Raw genomic sequence first — 22,371 nt, 5'->3', positions numbered from 1 at the left:
TAAATTAACTAGTCCCATAGCAACTAGGCCACACATAGGAAAAAAAACCACACCACTGCCAGATGGTAATTTAGGAATGTGATTTTAGTTTTCAGATGTAAAGGATGGTGAGGGAGTGGCCTTATTATTGTTTTATTTTTGATTTCTTGTTTAATTGATGGTGGTCAGAGAACATTAGTTATAGGTTATCCATTTTATAATTCATGATAACTTCCTTTGTGACTAGCTAGCATGTGAACCACTTTGGTAAATGTCTCACGTGATTGAAAAATGTATATAATCTCTCTATTGTAGGCAGAGTTCCATATATTTATTGTATATTTTGTAATTTAGATCATGTATGATTAGAAAATTTATTTAATGTCTCTTTTGTGTGCAGTATTCCATATATTGTTTATTTTGTTTAAATCTTATTCATTCTTGCCATTTTTTGTCTGCTTGCTCTGTAATTTCTGAGAAGAGACTTTTAAGTCTCCTGTGATAATTCTAAGTGTGTCAGTCTCCTGTAACTCTGACACCTTTTGCTTTACAATTTTGAGGCTGTCCTGTTGGGTATATGTAAGCTTAATTGTGAGGTCTTTTTAGTAGTGGTGTCTTTGTGCCTATTAATGCTTTTGCCTTAGGTTCTATTTTATCTGATTAAGATTGCTATTCAATTTTCTTTGGGTCAATATGTATTTGCCTCATTTATTTCTTTCCAATCTTTTATTTTCAACTTTTCTGTGTCATTTTGTTTTAGGAGTCTCTCTTGTAAAGCAGTATATCGCTGGCTTTTTAAAAAGTCCAATCTGGCCAGGCACAGTGGCTGATGCCTATAATCCCAGCACTTTGGGAGGCCTAGGCAGGCGGATCACCTGACATCAGGAGTTCAAGACCAGCCTGGCCAACATGGTGAAACCCCATCTCCACTAAAAATACAAAAATAAGCCAGGTGTGGTGGCATGTGCCTGTAATCCCAGCTACTCAGGAGGCTGAGGCAGGAGAATCGCTTGAACCCAGGAGGCAGAGGTTGCAGTGAGCCGAGATTGTGCCACTGCACTTCAGCCTGGGCGACAGAGTGAGACTCTGTCTCAAAAAAAAAAAAAAAAAAAAAATTCCAATCTGATATTGTCTTTTAATAGGTGAGTTTTATCCATTTACAATTATAGTAATTACTTTATACATTTGGACTTATTTCTAACTTCTAATTTATATTTCTGTTTACATTGCTTTTTGTTTGCTTCTTTGTTCTCCTTTTCTGCCTTCCATTAGATTAGTACAATTTTCCTTAACCTGTCCCCATTTTTCCCCCTGATATCTTGGTCACAATAGATTTTATTTCTAAAATCTATATGTTTAATGATTGCCATTACATTTTTAACATGCATACAGAACTTTAGTTTTTAAAGACTAAAGTTATCCACGATCTCTATCTTCTCAGATAACACAAAAATCTTTGCATACTTTACCCACTTACAGTCAACTGGTAATTACAATAAAGAATTGAAATCATGGCCCAAAACACTGGCAGTGCTTCTCAGCCTGCTAATTCATAGGGGATTAGAGGCACCCTGATTAATTTATGAGGCATGAACTTTTGGCTGATTCACTGTTTTACACCCTGAGATGCTTTGGGGCACATCTCAAGTTCGAGTGATACTTCATTCACAGCTCATAATCTCTCTCTCAAGTTCCCAAAAGTGTTCTGAAGTAGGATTGGGCAAAGTGGAACTCAGAATCCTATGATCCACCACTAGGACCTATTTTCGTAAATCAGATTTGTCATTTGTCATAATTTTCAGTGAGAACATCAGGGGGCTCCTCCTCCCTGCTTGACACCTGCTTCCCTGTCCTTTGATTCTCAAAACTTTACTGTGCATATACATCATCCAAAAAATCTTGTAAAAATGCAGATTCTGATTCAATTCAGTAGGTCTGTATTATTATTATTATTATTATTATTATTATTATTATTATTAGATACGGAGTCTTGCTCTGTCGCCCAGGCTGGAGTGCAGTGGCACGATCTCGGCTCACTGCAACCTCTGCCTCCTGGCTTCAAGCAATTCTCCTGCCTCAGCCTCCTGAGTAGCTAGGATTACAGGTGCCCACCGCCACACCCAGCTGATTTTTGTATTTTTAGTAGAGACGGGATGTCACCATGTTGGTCAGGCTGGTCTTGAACTCCTGACCTCGTGATCCGCCTGCCTCGGCTTCCCAAAGTTCTGGGATTACAGACATGAGCCACGGCACCTAGCCCAGGTCTGTATTTTTAACATGATCCTTGGTGATGCTAGTGCTTTTGGTCCACAGAACCCACTTCGAGAAGCAAGTGCTTGGAGAATAGAATTTAGCTAGGAAATTTAAGTTTCAGCTCTAGGTTATGGTTCCTTGATACTTACAGAATAACAGATAAAGAAACTTTCTCTTTGAAGGGGTTGGGGTTCAGGATTATTTTAATTCTAAAGGTCTCCTTAAGGTCTGGCAGGGTCTCTCCATCCCTCCCTGGGCTCAGATCAGACTGGCTGAAAATGAGTGGTCATTCCGTGCTCTGTGAAGTCCCTCCACCTCCACCCCCATTTCCTCTGCTGTCCCTCTTGAGGTCAGCACAGCACACACTTATAGTCTCAGGCCTGTCACTGTGTCATTTAGATGTGACTCATGTGAGTCAATGCCCTGAGGAAAAGTCTGCCTGGGGTAAGGGGCAGGCTTCCTGGTGATTTATGTTTAAGACAAGCTTTTAATAGAGATACACTCCTAAGTAGTAACCAGGAAAAAGATTCTCTCCTCTTAACGGGTATCCATTTATAGGACTCAGCTGTTGAAGCTCAAGGGTAGCATTAGGCTTAAGCTTAATCTTCTGTATACCGTAATTTACAGCGCTGAGTAAAGCATTGTATGTACAACTATTTCAGTCATTTGCCATGATAAATAGCTATTGCTTTTGGCAGAGCAGAAACACCATCTATGCTTTCCATTTATGAATATTGAATTGTCTCAGGCAGGCTTTTGCCGTAAGTTTTTAAAGGGGAAATCCCCAACTAATCACATCACTGCACTGGCCCAAAATGTCATCTCCCTGCTACATGCACCAGTCAGATCTTGATCCAGGCAGCAATTCTGCAGTGCACGTGTTTCTGGTGAAGCCTGCACAAAGCACTTGTAACAATTCCAAATGCAAGTCCTGCTAAAGGCTGCAGTTTTACACCGAATGCCACGAGCTGTTAGGGAGAAGATTCAGCTGGTGGCAGAACGCCACTGGCAAGGATCAGGAAAATAACTTAGAGGTGACAATCTGATGCAGGAAAAATGGAAGGGGCATGATTCTGTCGGATTCCTGATGGTGAAAAGATGATGCCACCTATTGAAACTAAGGAGACAAAAAGGTAAAAGAAAATGCCCAGGCTATAAATCCCTAGGGATCTACTCTTCAGGAACTCAGAGACACATATGCCTTCTACCAGTCTTCTCTTCAGATACTGTATGCCCTGCTGACTAGGAGGAAGCAAAGTGGATATTCAAATAGGACATCCAGGTAGAATGACCATCTTGTCCTGGGAAATCCCTTAGGCCTGAGTCAGCCGGTCTCCCTACACTCGGGCTTCCAGAAATTTCCCGTCTTCGCCCCCATTCCTTCCCACCAACAAACTTCCTGTGCCCGGGGGACTAAAATACTTAGGCTGGCATTCTTTAATTTGTCTCACATTTCTGATCACCCACTATGTGCCAAGCATTGCCTGAGTGGTGGGATAAGAGAGTCAAGCACGAACACGAGTAGAGACAGCAAACACACAAAATAGTGTGCCGTCGCCTGTTTTTGAATACCGTGAGGTAGACTGGCATGGTCACGCTTCCATGGTCACGCTTCCAAAAGCCACTTCTCAGCAATGTCTCTGGAAGATGATTCCTCTGAAAACAGTTGAGAGTCTTCTGTACTCACGACTGCCTTTTGAGCTTGATCATTTGCCTATAGAAATATCTTCCATTTCTACAGTATCTTGCTGTTTCCAAAGCACTCTTATAGCTCACTCATTTTCATTTTCATAACAACTCAGTAAGGTACACTGGCGGATACTGGTTTCACAGATTTGGAAGCTCAAAGAAATTCAGTGATTTGCCTGAGGCCACACAAGTGATAGGGGCAGAGCTGGGACTAGAAGTCAGGATTCCTGACTCCCCACAACTGCATTTTCCATGGATAGAGACCCCAGGGGGGAAAAAGCTCACAGAGCAGCAAAAAAATGCACCCAGTACAGGAGGCAAATTTACTTTTATGAAACTTCCAACATTTACAGTTTCTAATTCTAGATTTACATGCAATGAATACATCCTCTAGCTGTCTTGTATCTTCCTTACTCAGGACCCAAGCTTTCTGCAATAACTATTTGAAAATGAGTTTTACGATTTTGACTCTGAAGGAAGATTACTCGTCTTCTTGTATGTTCTAGTCTACCCTTTCATTTCTTGGCCAGAAGATTCTATCAGAACAAAAGTTATGGTCATTTCAGCAGATGCTGGGAATAAATCCCTTCAGCATTCTGATTAGTTACAATGGGTAATAAGAGAACTGTGCAGACCAAAAACTCCAAGTACATGTTTCGTGCATGTAAACCTACTCGTGATGGGTTTTGGCTGAAAGCTAAGCATTGATAACCTTGCCACCAAAGCTTAGAGTCGCTTGTTAGTATTCTGAGAGCTGGAGTACAGGCACAGATACAACTTGATCCTGTTAACGTCTCTCATTCCTAGGCCACAGATAAGTTTGTTGAATAGGAAGTTGAGAGAAAGCGATCTGGAGAGAGAATTGTATGCAAGTGGCTCAAGTGACCTGGCAATATGGGAGTCCCTTGCAACCTTGCTATGACCTCCTACCTCTGTTTGCCCATCTATGGAATGGGTATGGTGGTTATATATCAAGGTTATTATTAGAAATGATAAATTTCAAAATGCCTTGGCATGTAACTTGTGCTATAATTATACCTCACTGCCACATGGAAAATAGGCATTTTTAGCTGAAATGTGTAATGAGGTTAGGCAGGGAACATCAGTTGGTGTCAGGAAGAGTGTTCCCAGAGACAAGACGTTTGAGGAGAGGGGGCCAGATGCTCACTAAGGAGAACAGAGAGATCATCTATGAAGCGGCCTTGGGCATCACGATGGAATGTTCAAAACAAGCACAAAACAAACGTTTAGACGTCTGGCCTGAATTTAGAAACAAATAAGGGGCTTGGAGATGAGCCTCTGTCTTTTCACGCTGCAGGCTCTGCACTCCAGCCCTGAGTACCAATCGAACTCCAGAGGGGTGGACTGGAGGAGGAGGAAGGCCTGAGCAAGCCAGTGCCCACATGGGCTGCAGCTGGGTTTCAAGGAGCTTTCTATCGGAGAGGCAGCAGAGGGGTTCTGAAAGAGCCAGACCCCGGAGCCAAGCTATCTGGGCTTGACCTTAGCTCTGCTATTCACTGGCTGTATGACCTTCAGCCAGTCCTCATCTCTCTGTGCCTCAATTTCATCAACCTCAAAATCGGGGTAATAATAGTACCTGTCTCAGAGGTTGTCAGGAGGATAAAATAAGTAAATAGGACTGCAACGTGTAGGAGAACACCAGGCATCTATACAGTTAAACACAGCAAGGCACTTCTCTGGCCTTGTGAATTTCAGCACATGGCAGAGAAGAAACAAGCTGGACTGGCTGAGGAAAGCTCACCTCCAGAGGACTGAGTGGGTTAACCATGAATTACATAGTCATTCCCAGAGAGGACGCATGGCGGGAGAGAAGCAGCAAGGATCGTAGCTGGATGGATACATGGCCTTGGCTGGACAGGGACTGGCGAGTATAGGGGCTTATGGAGGGCTGGGTTTTGCTCAGGTGGACCCTCTTGAAACTCCCAGTGGGCCTCCCTTCTATCTCCAGGAAAGCTGGAATCTTGGGGGCTTCTGTGTCCCCAAAAGCAGATTCCAGTGGCCAGCATCTTGGAAATTTTTGTCCACTTATTTCACTTGTATCAGTCTTTTCTAGGGTCATTTACTGATACTATACTTTCTCTGCTCTGGAGTCATTCCCCTGCAAAATCATTCCCCTGTTATCTGTCTGCCTCAACACGGGAAAAATCCCTGTCATCTGGAACCCTTGCTTCCTGCCCGCCGTCCTGCCTCACTGCAGTGTGTGGGCAGATCTGCTCTCTGCTGCACACGTCTTCAGAAAGACTGAATTTCAGGCTTTCAGAGCAAGCGTCTTTGAATCCACTGGTGAAAGGAGACAGCAGTCATCTGCTGGTTGATGTTTGCCAAAATGTGGCCTTAGACTGGGATGAAGTGATGCCTCCTGGCACGGAAGCTGGTTCCCCCTGGGTGTACACCCAGGCTGAACAGCTCCTTTAAAACCAGAAGCAATTTGTCATCTTTTGATTCTCTTCCAGCACTGTCCCTGTCACAGGTAGATAAATGAGGCAGCATATGGGTGTCCAAACGCAGGATCGTCTAATCCCAGCGGTTTCCCTTGGAGCCGTTACTTCTCGAGGGTGGAGAGCACAGTGGGGTGGTCCCTGGCTTCGGGGTTGTAACCATAAGCATATTTTTTCATCACATGTCCCATTTATATGCATGAAATGCTTTCTCAGAATCTCCCAGCTTCTGTGTCATTGATAGGTGCATTTCTCATTTCAAAATCCCGAAATGAATCATACGTTTGTGAGCTCAACATCTCATGTCTGTAGTTCCACAGAATGCTACTAATCAAATCAATGTCTTGGCACAAGCCAATAAGCATCCCTGACTTAAAAACAGATGGAAGTTGAACTTTTTGTTCTAAAAAGACTTGATTACAGAAAGTCAGTGGGAAAGGTGCATACATGTCAGTTTCCTTCACGTTGCACGCACTGTAAGTGGCTTGAGAGATACATTCAGAGTTTTTTACGCAGCCCACGTGGACTTTGAATTTGTTGCTTACATATCGATAAAGCCACCAGGTTATGTCCAAGGATGCAATAGGCAGAAGAGGGCTCCTGATCTAGTTGCCAAAACATGGTTGACCTGTGATTCCTTTGTACATGAAGGATAAGCCTGTGTGGCGAATGAGCTCAGCCCCTGGGCACACCTCCTGCCTATGCCAAAGGGTTGAGTGTGTTTCTGGTCTAGCCAGACAGTTTTGATTTCTTCTGTGGCCATAGGTCACATTCTTCATCCCCACAGCTGCCAGATTAACTAGACATCCTTGGTCACAAGGGCCCAGGCTTGACTGTATCAGTTCAAGTTCATCCCAGATACAGGAAAGTCATCTACTCTGATAATATTACAGTGAGTCCATGAGCCTCTTTGAGACACCCTGAAAAAGGAGGAAATGTGGAGCATCTTCTCCAAGCAGGATCTGTTGAGCATGGATCGGATTCTTACACAGGCTACTAATGCTGGTGACCATAAGAAGTTTATAGCCAGCTCTTCATTATCTATGGTATTGAAGGAGAAATCTAGCATGAACTTTAAAATTTCAAAATAAATCCCACAGTTTAAGCTTTAGCCAGGGATTTCATACTAGAAACCTTTTAGGGGAGAGTAGTATTTCCTTTTATGTTTTCCCAATTAATCAGTAGTTTAATGAGCAGCAAGATGACCCAAGGGGGATGAGAGACAGCACAGGAGGATCATTTGCCTGGGGTTCAGAGATGAGTCTGGGTTCCTGTTTCTGCCTCTTTCAGACTCTGTTCATCTGCAGACTGTATGTGTTTGCTACATCTGCTTTGTAGGATCAGCATCTACTTTGTAGGATCAGGGAAGGATCAAATGAGTTAATGAATACGGATATCCCAAGCCCAGCACACAATACAAATGAGCTGTTATGACTTATTTAGAGGGTTTTTTTTTTCTTTTTTCTGACCCAGGCTGGAGTGCAGTGGCGCCACCTCTGGTCACTGCAACGTCCACCTCCTGAGTTTAAGCAATTCTCCTGCCTCAGCCTCCTGAGTAGCTGGGATTACAGGCATGCACCACCATGCCTGGCTAATGTTTGTATTTTTAGTAGAGACGGGGTTTCACCATGTTGGCCAGGCTCGTCTCGAACTCCTGACCTCAAGTGATCACCTGCCTCAGCCTCCCAAAGTGCTGGGATTACAGGTGTGAGCCACCACGCCCGGCCTAGACTTATTTTAAGAGAGGTGGAAAGAACTCCTACTTCAGGGAAGATGGTAACACTGAATAGTTTGTTCATTAAGACAGACAGATGCCTAAGTGAATCTTTGAAATAATCCTGCATTTCATTCATGGTGGAATCTCACAATCTTTTTTTTTTTTTAAGCCTAAAAGCCTGAGCCAGCTGTACATGATATATTAAACCCACACATTTACTTACTTTAGAAAGGTTACTATTTTGAGAGTATGATCATTCCTGGAAAAAAAAATTTTGATGTGCCTCCTGTCCATTGAAAACTTACATACAAAGAATAATTTCCGTTCCTTGGATTATATCTTCAGATTCCTGCATTCTTTTCAAGCTTTGTAATAAAGCAAGGGAAGAGAGTATTGTGAACTCCTTGAGGAAAACATTCCCTATCATTCCTCCACATTGCCCCAGAGTTCACCATGTCTGACAAATAGTGGGTATTCAATCAATAGCTTATGACTGAATGAATGATTTAGATGTTTAATCCTTTAAGTCAATGATACGCAACTTATAGTCATGTGTCAGAATCCCCTGGAGGGCTTGTTAAAATCAACTGCGGCTCCCCCATCCCAAGTTTCTGATTCAGTAGATCTGGGTTGGGGCCCCAGAATGTGCATTTCTAGCAGGTCCCCAGATGACGCTGATGCTGTTGGCCCTGGGACTATACTTTGAGAACCACTGCTTTGGGGTCCACTCCACTGCTTAGGTCCATTGTGGTTTTTTTTTTAAGCTTTGCCAGGCCTTCTAGAAAATTGACATCTATCTCTGTCTGATTTTGCTCCGTTAAACTGAGATTGATTTTGTAAAAATTACTAGGATTTGACCAGATGGAAAAGCTACCTGGATTTTTTTGTTTTTAGTTAAAAACTACAGCCAGGCACCATGGCTCATGCCTGTAATCTCAGCAATTTGGAAGGCTGAGGCGGGTAGATCACCTAAGGTCAGGAGTTCAAGACCAGCCTGGCCAACATGGTGAAACCCCCATCTCTACTAAAAATATAAAAATTAGCTGGGCATGGTGGCGGGCACCTGTAATCCCAGCTCCCTGGGAAGCTAGGGCAGGAGAATCACTTGAACCCGAGAGGCAGAGGTTGCAGTGAACCGAGAATACGCCATTGCATTCCAGCCTGGGTGACAGAGCAAGACTCCATCTCAAAAAAAGCAAACAAACAACAACAATAAAAAAAAAACACTACATTTTGCCCCATGTATAATTATGAAGGAAGTGACTATCAGATTGCCACCTCCTGCATGGGTGTCTGTGCTAGCAGGACACAGCTGGTTGGGGTGAAGTATAGCGGCCCACCTTGCAGCATTTAAGCCAGATTGCATCTTCATCCAGTTTTGGAATTCCCACCTAGTGTCAAATGCACTTAACAGCAAAGCTGAAATGAGACATGACCTTTTGCAGAAATTGCAGATGAGCAAAAAGGGCACAGGAGATGAGCATATGTTACAAAGGGGAACATGATGTTTGCAAAGTCTTCTCATGCTGGCTGTGGGCCTGGCTGAAGTTATTATGCCCCCAGGTTTAAAAACAAGAGGCAGCCTCATGGCCTGAGGAAGACTGCCCTCTGCAAAAAAGTCATTCTCCTAATGCCAGATGTCACTCTGGATGGCAGGCAAGAGTGGAATTGCAAACCCAGGTCCTGGGGAGCTCCTCCCTCCTCCATTCCCCCTTCTTGGGAAAGAGTCCTTGAGACTGTGAGGACTGAGTGGACACAGAGGGATGGGTCAGTGGAGGGGGCAACAGGGATACCAGACATCCTCAAGAGAGAAGAGATGAAAATAGAACCTAAGAAGGGAATTGAAGGGGAGGAGAAGACGAGAGCCTTACCCTAAAGTAGGAAGAGTGTGTTAGTAACCTGTTGCCGCATAACAAATGACTCCAACGGTAGCAGCTTAGAACAACAAATCTGTGTTGTCTTGCACAGTTTCTGTGGGCCAGGGATCTGGGAGTGGCTCAGCTGTGTGGTTCTGCTCAGAGTCTCTCATGAGGCTGCAGTCAAGCTTTCATCTGAAGGCTTAACTGGAGTTGGAGGACCCACTCCTAAGATGACTCCCTCACATGGCTGTTGGCTGGAGGCCTCAGTTCCTGGTGCTCAGTACCTTAGGCCTCCCCACAGCCCTGCTCACAGCATAGCAGTTGACTTCCCTGAGAGCCAACAACCCAAGAGAGGGAGGGAGAAAGTCAAAATGCCTTTTATGGCCTAGTCTCAGAAAGGACACACTGTCACATCCACTCTATTCTGTTCATTAGAAATCAGTCTCTAAGTCCAGCCCACACACTGCAGGAAGGGAATTGGACTCCACCTTTGGAAGGGAAGAGTATCACCTCAGTGAGACTCTTGCCAGGCTCAGAAAAGCACAAGAATCATCGACAGGGCCTTTGGTGTAAAGATGAGGAGGGCTGCAGCCATTGGGGCCATAGGGGTGCACCTGATTGGGCTGAAGAAAGGTGATTGGGTAGGGGAAGGGGCATTAGAAACTCTCATGGGCTTGGAGCCTACCATCCTATAGGGGTTGTGCAGGCCCCTTCTCTCTTTCAAGCTAAGGAGTGACTTTGCTTACAAAAGCAAAGCCACCTGTGAGTCCCAAGGCTCAGATTTGGTTCCAGAGAAGAGAAAGACAGGGCTGGAGGCTTAGACCCAAGGCTGTGCTGGAGAAAGAGCAGTACACAGCACTGTGCATCTCCTTCTAGGTTGTCCGCCCTCCCAGGTGCCCAGTAGGAAAAGAACAGGGATTGAAGGCAGAAGCGTGTCAAGGAGTAAAGAGAAGCTTCTGGGCTGTGATTCTCAGGAAAGGCATTGGGAGGGGGTGTTAAGCAGGTGGTGGAAGAACCCCACCATTTTATATTAAAATCCCACTTAGGATGATAGCTCAGTCCTGCCAGTAATGGCAGCAGTCAGCCCTTCATGGCTACAGCTCCTGGGTTGCACAGAGTCCCTCCCATGGGGCGGATGTTTGTTTTGGCCACCCTGGCTCCATAAATGGATTCCATGTAGCAGTCTTCTTTTGAGAATGCAGAGCCCTTGGGGTCATATTGTACTGTGTCTGTTCTTATCGCCCCTATCATCCCCAGGGAATAAGCTAATCAAACTTACTGATGATTTTACACTGAGAAGGAGATAGCTAATAACTTGGATGACAAGTATTAGAATACAATGTGATGTGGATAAATTGGGTCCATGTATTAAGAGCTATAAAATGAGATTCTATCAAGGCATGAATAATGGTGCCCATGAAAAGGATTAATCAAATACCCCATTAAAAAGGTATAGGAATTCAGGTCTTGCACTCCTGCCCCCACCCCACCGCCATTCCATTCCCCCTGAAACTGCTTTCTACTAGGAGAAATATGGAAAAGAGTTTAGAGGAAGTAATGGAAAAATTGGGACATACATTTTGATAGAACAAGATCATGAAAATGCATTTAAGCAACCAGTGTTTAATTTAGGGGGAAACATGGCAATTGGCATGAGTAATCATTTACAAATATAATTTCCAAAGGAGCCATGTTGATACCGTTCAGCAAATGCCAACAAAGCATTTACTTTCCAAAGGGAGAAAGCAAGACAACAAGAGAAATGAAGGCATCTCCAGGAGTGGACCAGAGAGCAGCCAAGCCATAGAGAAGCATCAGGTGTGAGAATGGAAAACGCAGAAGAGACGTACAACTTCTGAAAGATCTCAGAGGACTGGCATTGTCTGGAGACAGCTTCCTGGAAGAGGAGACTCCAGCAGAGCCCTGAAGTGGGGACAAGCTTCCATTCACTGCAAATTCGTGAGCACACTCTGGTGTCAGGATCTAGTAAGGAAATGGGCTTGAGCAGAGCAGGGGGTACCTGTGGGGTTCTTCTCTTCATTTTCACCACCACAAAGCTGGTCTAAGCTACCATCAATTCCCACCTGGACAACTGCAAAAGCCTTCCAGCTGTTCCTGCTTCCACTCTTGCTCCTCTACAATTCATTCTGCACACAGAAGTCAGAATCAAAATCAAAGTTCATCATGTCATTCTCTTGACTTGTGGCTTCCCATTGCTCTTAAGCTAAAAGTAAAAATCATTGTCATGGCTACAAAGTCTTGTGTGGTCTGGGCCACATCCTGTGCCAGGCTCCCTTTCATTGTCTATATTCAGTCAAGCTGGCCTTCAAAATTTCAGCACATTGGGTTTTTCTGCCACAGGGCCCTTGCACATACATGCTTTTCCCTCTGTACATGTGATTTTCTTTCATCCTTGCTTTCCAAAGCTAACTCTGACTCATCCTTCAGACTGCATCTTAATGATTACTTCCTTCCGGAAGACTCCCCTAATTTTCACAACTAGATGAGCTCTCCCTTATATGTTGAAAACAAGTATTTCTTGTGTGCACATAAATGTTTAATGTCTGCCTTTCCAACTCAGCCACAAGCTCTGTGAGGGTGGGGACTCAGTCTTTGCATCCCTCGGAGCCTAGCATAGTCTCAGTTAATACGTGATAGCTGGAGCGTGACATTTCATTAGGAACAGTGAGGCTAGTTGAGAAATTATACCTCACCAGTATATAGGAGAGTACCATTAGGAATTCTTAATGGGATGAAAACCTGAATTCATGTCTAGACCCTGCCACCTGCTGGCTGTGCTATTTTAAATAAATTGCAGATCCTCTCAGAGCCTGTTTCCTCATATATAAAATAATGGGGATCCTAACAGCCCCCTCATATGGTTGTAGCAGGAATTTAATTAAATAATATATGGAAAAGCATTTTTTTAACTGTAAAACCATACATAAATATCCTTTGTCATTTTTCCCAGTGCATGACACACTGGGTCATTAAACATCTATTGGATGGGTGGATGGTTGGATAGATGGACAGACAGATTAACAGTTAGGGGGCCAGTATGAGTGACAAGAGGAGAACTTGGCATATGGAAAGCATGATGGAAGCCAGAAAAAGGAGAGACTTCCCAGAAGTAGGAGGAGGCTTGTTGATTCATCCACAGTGTCACATGCAGTAGAGCAGGCAGGAGAATGAGGGGGAAAATCATTTAACCTGGGTGGAAGGAAATCACTGGTGACCTCCAGCTGATTCCTCCTCAGCCTTTTCATGTTATCTGGGCTTTCAATGGCATGCCTTAATTGTAACTTAATCACTTTACTGATTTCTATCTTTGGGGGGGGGGGGAATCAAATTGATTTGCACATACGGCAAAATTGGTAAGATTACTCCAGCTGCTGCCAGCAGGTGCTGACAAGTGAAGAACTGAATGTCAGAGAATAAGAAAATACACTAAACATTTATTTTAATAAGGCCTAGAAACCTTAGTTATTTAATAAATTGCCATGGATAATTGGTTTCAGTTTCTAGAGTTGTTTCATCTTTAACTCCCTGTGTTCCAGAAGGAATCGTGCTGGATGTGTAGACAGGGCCTTGTGGTTTGAGACCCATCTGAGCTATCACACATTTCTCTGAGCATTTTCCTGTCTCTCTGATCACACCCCACTTCCTGCCACCACTCCCAGCATCCACCTGGGATAGGTCACTCTGACATACACACACACACACACACACACACACACACACACACACACTCACTATCCAAGCTGCCAGTCTTCTTATTGGCTCCTCCTCCAGCGAGGAGGTTTAAGCCTCACCTCCCTGCTGGGCCCTGATCCAGCTGGTCTGTTTGTGTATGAACCTTGGGAGTGAGAGGCCCAAGCTGGATCTGAGCCCAGCATTTATCATCTCAGCGCTGACTCCCACAGAAGAAGGAAGACATAATGAATAAATGAAACCCCATGACTGTTTCAACATTCATCAACCCATTACTCCAAACGTGGCTGATAAAATTGGGTACCTGGATTTAAAAAAAAAAAAAAAGTAAGAATAAACTAAAAAAAAGGCCACTAAATAATATTTTTATATAATTTAGTATATTTATTATATATTTAACATTTTCTGTGTAGTAGTTGGTGATGTGTTACATGGGTTTATGGGGAAAGGAGGCAACATGCAAGAAAACTTTAAAATGGTTCAAAGAAAGGATTTGAAGCCTTACCACCCCCGGCCACCCCACGGACCCCCTTCCGCAGGGATGGTTCAAGATGTAAAGACAGAATCGTGCCTGTCTCCATTCTCTTCCCCGTACCTCCCAAATCAAGGGCCTTTTTTACTGTCCTGTGTTCAGATGTTGAGTGTCGTCAGCAGAGTGGTTTCCTATGAACTGATACATTTCGTTTGCTAAGAAGGAAGGCTAAGGCCCTGGTCTATCTACAGATGGCACAGTCCTGAGAAGAACCAGCACATTCTACCCTGGGCAGTGTAGGGAGGTACAGAGTAAAGACTTCACACCTGCATTCTGTGGTAGACCCTCATGGAAAAACTGGGTGGTGGCCAGGGAGGCCTAGGCACAGGCAGGGAAGGGCCCCCTTTCAGAGTGGCATGGCAGGGGGCCACAGAGCCAGAACCTGTCACCACTGATCTGTCCTCCACTGGCTACCAAAGGAGCAAACCCCAAAGCTGTTGAGTCCTTCCAATGTCCAGAAACGTGAGGCTAAAATCTCCTGCTTCACACTGAAGAGTGTGATGGTTCAGAGCCAGGCTGGGAGCAAGGTTCACTGCTCAGCCAGCCTTGTCTAGCTCCTGCTCTGACTGAGTGTAAATCTTCTCATGTGTGGAAAATGGGTATAATCATGCTTCTCAGAGATGTGGTATGAGGATTAATCACCGTTATGGATGTAACATACTTAGATTGAGCCCAGCCCAGGAGGAGAAGTGAGCTGATGGAAGCATGGAAGGCCTTGATAGGTTTATTCCCCTTGCGAAGTTCTGCTTCCCCTTCACATATCACTGCTGGGAGCCAGCCCAGCCTGCCCACCAGGAATTTCATTCCACCATAGCTCTTAGAGGCCGAGGTGGGAAACCTCAAGAAGAGAGCAGTCCATGAGGGGTTTTGGAGTAGGGACTCGGAAGAGGGACAAGGATGGAAAAAAGGCTTAGGGAAGAACTGTGGAATTCCTAGTGATCCAGAGAGGGCCTGGAAGAAGAGCACCAGCCAGCTGGGAAGACAAGTACTTAGCCTTGAAACAGAGCAACTGTGTACCAGGGCCCAGGCAGGGTAAATTCCAAGGAGTATCAAATCTTTCAAAAAGAGCCAGGCATGGTAGTTCATGCCTGTAATCCCAGTACTTTTGGAGGCTGAGGCAGGAGGATTGTTTGATCCCAAGAGTTTGAGACCAGCCTTGGCAATATAATGAGACCCTATTGCTACAGAAAAAAAAAAAAATGTAAAAATTAGCCAGGCGGGGTTTTGCATGCCTGTAGCCCAAGCTACTTAGGGGGCTGAGGTGGGAGGATCGCTCCTTGGGCCCCGGAGATGGAGGCTGTAGTGAGCTGTGACCGTGCCACTGCACTCCAGTCTGGGTGACAGAGTGAGACCTGTCTCAAAAAAAAAAAAAAAAAAAATACAGAAAGGTAGACTAGGATGGTAACTGGAAAAAAAAAAAAAAGCTTTTGAATGTCTGCCTTTTTGGTGAAAAAGAATTCAAATTAATTTGGCTTTGAGAATTTTAAATGCACACATCATAATAATTGCATATACCCCAGAGCATTGTAAAATCAGAGTTGGAAGTCTCTTACCATCTATACTATAAAAGCAAGAACCTAATCTTGCAAGCAGAGTTTTAAAACTCCTGAGCCCAAGGAAGATATCCGTCTGCCTGTGAAATTTGCCTCCATCCTTCTTGTGATTATCTTTTCCCTCCCTATCCCTTTTTGTCCTTACCTTCTCTCTAGTGAATGTGAGCAGAGAGGAGGCCTCACAAACCTGATTTTTTTTTTTCAAAAATACAATCCCTAGGAAAACCAAGGAAAGAAATAAGAATAGAGAGCGAGCATGTGCTCATTTAGGCCCTCTGCCTAATTTCTTTTATTCCCCTCTATGTCTTTTTGGCCCCTTTCGTGACTGTACAACTAATGCTGTGATGGTTTTGAAGGTAGTGTTGGTAGCCTATTGGGTTTGAAGGGAGCCTTTTATCATATCCATCTCTTGGGAGCTTTTTTCCCCTCTGCAAATCAAAACAGGTATTTAATTCAGGCATATTTAATTTTAAGTGTTAAAAAAAACTCCCATCTACTAGTATAACACTACTCATTTATTTTGTCCATCATGTAGGTGCCGTAGCTCTGGAGCATATAATTTAGGGTTCTAGACTTACTGCAGGTACCTGGAGGTCATCACTGTTAAGTGAATGAGTTCTTTATTAGCCAATATTTGATCAAGCCTTGAAAATACTAATAATTATGTTCATGGGCCTGCCTGCTGAGATTAGAAAACGAAAAAAATCTTAAAGCTTTCATTTCTTGCATAAGTAAATAGCCAGATTTAATCTTCCTTTCATCTGTGATTTATATTTATTACATTTGGTGAGCTTGGTTAGTGGTTTAGATTCCTTAGGTTTTTGCTACATCCAGGTTCCTATTATGCAATCATCTTTGATAAAAACTAATGCATACAACCCTGGACCCTAGAGTACAACATGATGCCAAATCCCTTTCCAAATGTGTTTCCTACTAAAGCAAACTATATTGAAAGGCATTAAAGAGACGCATTCCCTGGTCGCTTCCAATTGGAAATATATATATTTCTTTTTCATAAATCACATTCACATTTTTCTCTCTGTCTCATTACCTCTATTGTGAGCACTCCCTTTGCCCACATGCTCATGAGAAAGTGATTATGGTGGGGTTGTGCCCTCCTTAAGAACATGGCTCGCAAACAGAGTTTTTTTAAATGGGTGATTATTTGCATCAAAATGAGTGCATTTGGACATATTGGCATGCATCAAGAGCAAAATCCAGACAGTGAGAAACTGCAGATTGGACAGCAAGAGTCTTCAACAGAAAAATTGTAAGGAAAAGAATGAGGAGGAAATTGGTCGCTTAAAATAAGTTTAAAAGGCATGCAAAAAATGGGAGGACTGAAATGCAGCCTCTGACGATACACGCATGGGCGATGACATCACAAACACACACAAGGACACAAAGACTGTGGAGCCAGGAGTCTGCTTACTTTTGGAGGGAGGTGGGTGGCTACAAGCAGACCAGACACATGGAGTGGGGTGCTTGGCAAAGTTCTGCGTCTCCACCTGCATGACGGTTACCTGGATGTTGCCCTTCCCATCCCTCCCAACGCAGAGCATCTCTTTCGTGTGGTGTTCAGTGCCCATGCTTTATTTTACAATACAAAGCTTTTCTTTTGATGAGTCTACTCAGGGTTCACGTAACCAACAGTCTTTCGGGAATTTCACTTTAGGGATTAGGGTCTAATAATAAAATGTGTCTCACTTTTGTCACTAAGAGGGAAATTGAAATTCCAGCTGGAAATTCACCAGTAGGATCGTCTGACAGCTTGGTCAGAAATTAGAGAAAAATTTAAAAAGAGGACCAGTGGATGGGGCTTTTCTAGGCTCTGGCTACAGAAGACTCCCCTGGTCTTTATGTTTTTCCACGTTCATTTATGCAGTGAATTATGTAGTTATCACTTATAGCAATGGAATAAGCCTTTGCAAACTCACCTCCTCTAAACAAAAACAAGGACCCTGATGGCAGCCATATTGCTCCCTGCCTTTCCCCTCCTTACCTTGAGTAATGTTTAAACAGCACAGAGATTTGCTTAAGGGAACTCATCCCTGCTGCCAGCACCCATTTCCTCTATACCTGTTGCCCCTGAAAGTGCCGTTCTGAAATGACTACCCTGGTGGTGTGATTTAGGATGTCCTCTAACATCCCTCCAGCTGGGGTATCATTTCTTTAAGGTTTTTTTCCCTATTAAATTCAGTGCTTCTAGAGAAGGAAACACCTTAATATGAATGAGTTAGGTGAGAGTTCCAAAAGAGGGTAAAACCATAAAGAGTATGACTCTGGAAACCGGCGATGAGGGCACAGGAAGGAAGACCCAAAAAAGAGGTTGCTGGGAGTTTTGCCTTTTCTTTTTTTCCTTGTTGGACCTGGCCTAAACTTGTTGATATTTTTCAGCTTATATCTGGAATCCCACTAAAACACAACATTTATGTATGTCCCCAGGGCTGGATGGTACCCACAGGGCTTAGTGCATAGGCTTGAGTCCAAACATGTTTGGGAAGAAACAGGCCAGATTCCACTCCATGAGGGCAGGGACCTTACCTGGTTTTGCTTACCATTCAATTCTCAATTCTTGGCACAGTGCTTGGCACATAGTAGGTGCTCAGTGCACATCTGATTTAAAAAATGAACCAATAGACTGAGTATGGTGGCTCATGCCAGTAATCCCAGAACTTTCGGAGGCCACGGGGAGAGGATTGCTTGAAGCCAGGAATTCAAGACCAGCCTGGCCAACATAGTGAGATCCTGTCTCTACAAAAAAATTTAAAATATGCTGGGTGCAGTGGCTTATGCCTATAGTCCAGCTACTCAGCAGGCTGAGGTGGGAGGGTCACTTGAGCCCAGGAATTTGAGACTGCGATGAGCTATGGAAGGCAGCTATGCTCACCACTATACTACTAATGCTGCACGATGTAGACCATGGTGAGCTATGATCACACCACTTTACTCCAGCCTGGGCAACAGAGTGAGACTCTGTCTCTTAAAAAAAAAAAAAAGAAAGAAAGAAAGAAAAGAAAAGAACAAACAAGGGACCAGACTAACAAACAGCTTGAAGCAGAAGAGATAGTGCAGAGATCTTCCAAGATGGGCAGTGAGAAAGTGTCTGTGGTCTCTCCAGGGGCTGCCAGGGATGTCCTTCCCCTCTCCTCCACTCCTGAGTATTTTCCCATCTGAAGCCCAGGGTCGACCACCTGTGCTCTGTGCCTGCCTATCCTCAACAGGAAAATCAACCAGTATAGAGTTCTTGAGACGTAAGAGCTCTTACCTCAGTCTATCCCTCTTGCACAGCACGTTTTGGGTCATAGAAGTATTTTCCCACAGATTGTCTAATTTGTGCTATACAATACTCCCATGCAGTGGGTAATTCCCACCTTACAGAGAGGAAACTGAGACCGAGAAGGATTAAAATGGCTTTTGGGGGGGCAGAGCTGTAACTAGATCTCAGAACTTTGGATCCTTACAACCCACATCCTTTCTACTGCACTGTCCCAGGCACTAATGCAGACAGAAAGCCTCATCAGGATTCAGACCTGCCCTCAAGAAGCTGAAAATATGATTCTGAAAGAGAAAACTCCCATAAATAGTGAACATACCAATAAACATAGAGCAGCACTGCCTGATCCTTTCCCAGTTTTACTCCTCAAGGATGCTCTGAAAGATGAGTTGGCTGTTGCTTTTTCTTAGAAGGGTTCTTTCTATGTAAACTTATTTCCAGAGTGTAGAATGGGTGGTTCAGCCTGTCTTCAGCTGTCTGCTGTAATGGAGAGGAGAGGGAGAGCATAAATAATAAAAACCCAAAGTTAATCCCAAAGATCCCATTTTAGTCACTTGTGTCAATCTCACACTTCAGCAGACCTCATTAGAAATAACCACATCATAGATAGGAAAAAGAAAGCAAAATATATAAATAAAAATCCATCTATAAACTAGATAATCTTCACCTTATACCAGTGTCATCTATAACAGAGTTAAAACTACTAACACAGAATGTCCGTGCTTTTGGACTTTCTTCCTCCCAGACTGTATCACGTGTATTCTCTCATTTGAGGTCTCAATTATCCTGTGCAGGAGGTAGGGCTGATATTGAGGTTTAGAAAATTTAAGTGACTTGTGCAAACCCCAGTGGCCACTTAGCTGCAGAGCTGCAACTTGCACCAGAGCTCTTTCCAGCCCCCAACTCTTTTCCCACTTCTACAACCGCCCCATCTCCTCCAATGGCTTCTCCTTCAGCCGTCCTTGAGAAAGACTCAGCAGCAGCAGCTGAGCCACCTGTGAGTCTGCAGCACTGGCTGTCACCAGCTCTGTGGCTCACATCACAGTGGTTAAGTGTTCACTGACCACTTGGCTGTGTTACAATCATTTAATTAGTCTGTGTCACAGAGGAAAAGATGCTGTATTTAGAAGCCTAATAGTGAAAACTTCTGAGTCTTCAATTCACTATGGTCTTCAATTCACTATGAGCTTGGTGGCATTTGGATGATCTTGGGGTCTTCCAGCTGTGCTCTTAATCCACTTTGTACTGGGAGGATAAACAAGGGAGGGCTTTGTTCAGGGTGCGGCCACTGTGTTGAGGACTACAGGAAGGTTGTAGCTGGGTTAGCTGAGACAAGACAGACAGGAGGAAGGCAGGATAATGAGAAAAGCCACATTTTAGGACCTTAGGAAAAATAACCAGACCTTTTTATGCTCTTCTTGTGATGAAAAAAGTGTAGAATTTATCTTCTTGGGACCTGGGTTGGGGCAGTCTCAAAGTTCACATCCATGTGTCAGTTGACAGCCAGTGCTTCTCAGCCTCAACTACATGTCTGAGCCACCTGGGAAGCTAACACTCTGCATAATTCCAGTGGTAGCCAAGCATGGGAATGATAGTCAGAGGGTGGTGTGGTGGCCATCACGCATCCTAGACTAGGGTGAACTACATTTCCTAGAATTCCCTGTCCTGTGAGTTTCTAATCGGGATGAAGCCTAAGAGAAATTCTTGGGAGATTCCAAGGATGGAAAGGCAGCAGCACTTTGCAACACATACGTTGTCACTCATTTGCCAGCCGGGCCTGCAACTGTTCCACCTTCTGGATCCTCCTTCAGCTTCTCTGACTCCTGGGCCAGGTGTGTGCATTTAGCTCCATGCTGAAGAGCTGCAGCTTCTGCAGGACATTTGTACCATCGAGGTCAAAGGCAACAAGAAGTGACATGAGTTTCAGTCCATCTTCATGAGGTTCCAGTTAAGGCCTGTGAATTCCCAATTGTTCTCCCCGACTGCCTGTCCTGTGAACCTCACATACTCACATCAGATGCAAAAACAACCACCTTGTAGAAGCTGCTTAACCAGCTCTTACTATTGCAAAAGGTCAATACCTGAAATAAATTCATGTAAATGCTGATAGATATGTCTGTACTGTATTAATCCTTGTGTTCTGCTTCTTCCCTTGAGAGCTGATATGGGTGGTTTTCAAGATTATGGTTGTTTGAAGGATTGCTATCTACCAAAGGAGGCCCAGTATAAGAAAGAGATTCCAGTGAGTTTGATCCATGGAAAGGCAGAGCTGACAGCTCCCTGTCTCTACCCCCACATCCCCAGGGGGACACCTGAGGGGCACCCTTTGAAAATCCTTGGTAGATGAGTAGTCTTCAAGTCTAGTGGTAAATGGGAGGCCCCTGAGGAGAATCTTAAAAATGCAAATTCCTGGGTTTACCTCAGATCCAGAAATCCAGCTATCAAATGACCAATCTGAAGGTGAGACTTTTTTTTTTCTTTGAGACAGGATCTCACTCTGTTGCCCAGGCTGGTGTGCAATAGCAAGATCACAGCTCACTGCAGCTTCGACTTCCTGGGCTTATTCAATCCTCCCACCTCAGCCTCCCAAGTAGCTGGAACTACAGGCATGCACCACCATGCCCAGCTAATTTTTTTTTGTATTTTTAGTAGAGATGGGGGTTTCCCCATGTTGCCCAGGCTGGTCTTGAACTCCAGAACACAAATGATTCACCCGTCAGGCATGAGCCACTACACCCCAGCCTTTCTGGGGTGCTGGGAATGTCATTTCTGATCCAGATGCTGGTTATGTGGGGATTTTGTTTGTGAATAGGCATCCAGCGGCACATGTGTGATTTGTGCCTTTTCCTATACGCATAATTCCATTGAGAGTTTTATAACACTCCCACCTCCCTCCCACCTTCCCATCCATCCCTTCCCATGGAGTATGGAGTAATTCCATACTCCAGTGACTGGCCAAAGCTGAAAGCCACTAGACTGCATGATTCCTTAGACACCCTTCCTGGCAAAGTAAAACACAGAGAAGGGAAATAGAAAAATGTTCAGCAATTGGGGAGTAGTTAAGTCAAGATACATTCATCATTCTAATGATATAATCCTATGCCATTATTACAGCATTGAAGGAAAAAACAACAGTGAGGCAGCCAGTCAACTTGAAGCAACGAAAGTGGGTTGCAGGAGCTATGAGAGAAGCCAGTTTGAAAATCACATTGGAACCAGATCATGGAAGGCTTTGAATGCAAACTGAAGAAAAGGAAAAGCCACTTGCCAAAGGAGTGATTGATAAAAGTAACTTTTTTTGTTGTTTTTTTTTTTGAGACAGAGTCTTACTCTGTCACCCAG

General features: G+C 44.1%; 1 protein-coding gene across 17 annotated transcripts in view; it reads left to right on the top strand.

Annotated features, from left to right (window-relative positions):
- Nucleotides 1-22,371, top strand: part of ATXN7L1 (ataxin 7 like 1) — a 270,331-nt gene that overhangs the window by 103,568 nt on the left and 144,392 nt on the right. Inside the window, exon 4 of one of the 17 annotated variants that reach the window (XM_004046008.5) lies at nucleotides 11,695-14,025. The exons of the other annotated variants lie outside the window; for them this stretch is intronic. Coding sequence (XP_004046056.1) covers nucleotides 11,695-11,780 — 86 coding nt within the window. The 3' untranslated portion in view covers nucleotides 11,781-14,025. Of the gene's footprint in view, nucleotides 1-11,694; nucleotides 14,026-22,371 lie in introns of those variants that run through there. 17 annotated transcript variants of the gene reach the window in all.

This window comes from Gorilla gorilla, chromosome 6 (genome assembly GCF_029281585.2).
Source record: "Gorilla gorilla gorilla isolate KB3781 chromosome 6, NHGRI_mGorGor1-v2.1_pri, whole genome shotgun sequence".
NCBI lineage: Eukaryota > Metazoa > Chordata > Mammalia > Primates > Hominidae > Gorilla > Gorilla gorilla.
This window is presented reverse-complemented; position numbering and strand designations above follow the sequence as displayed.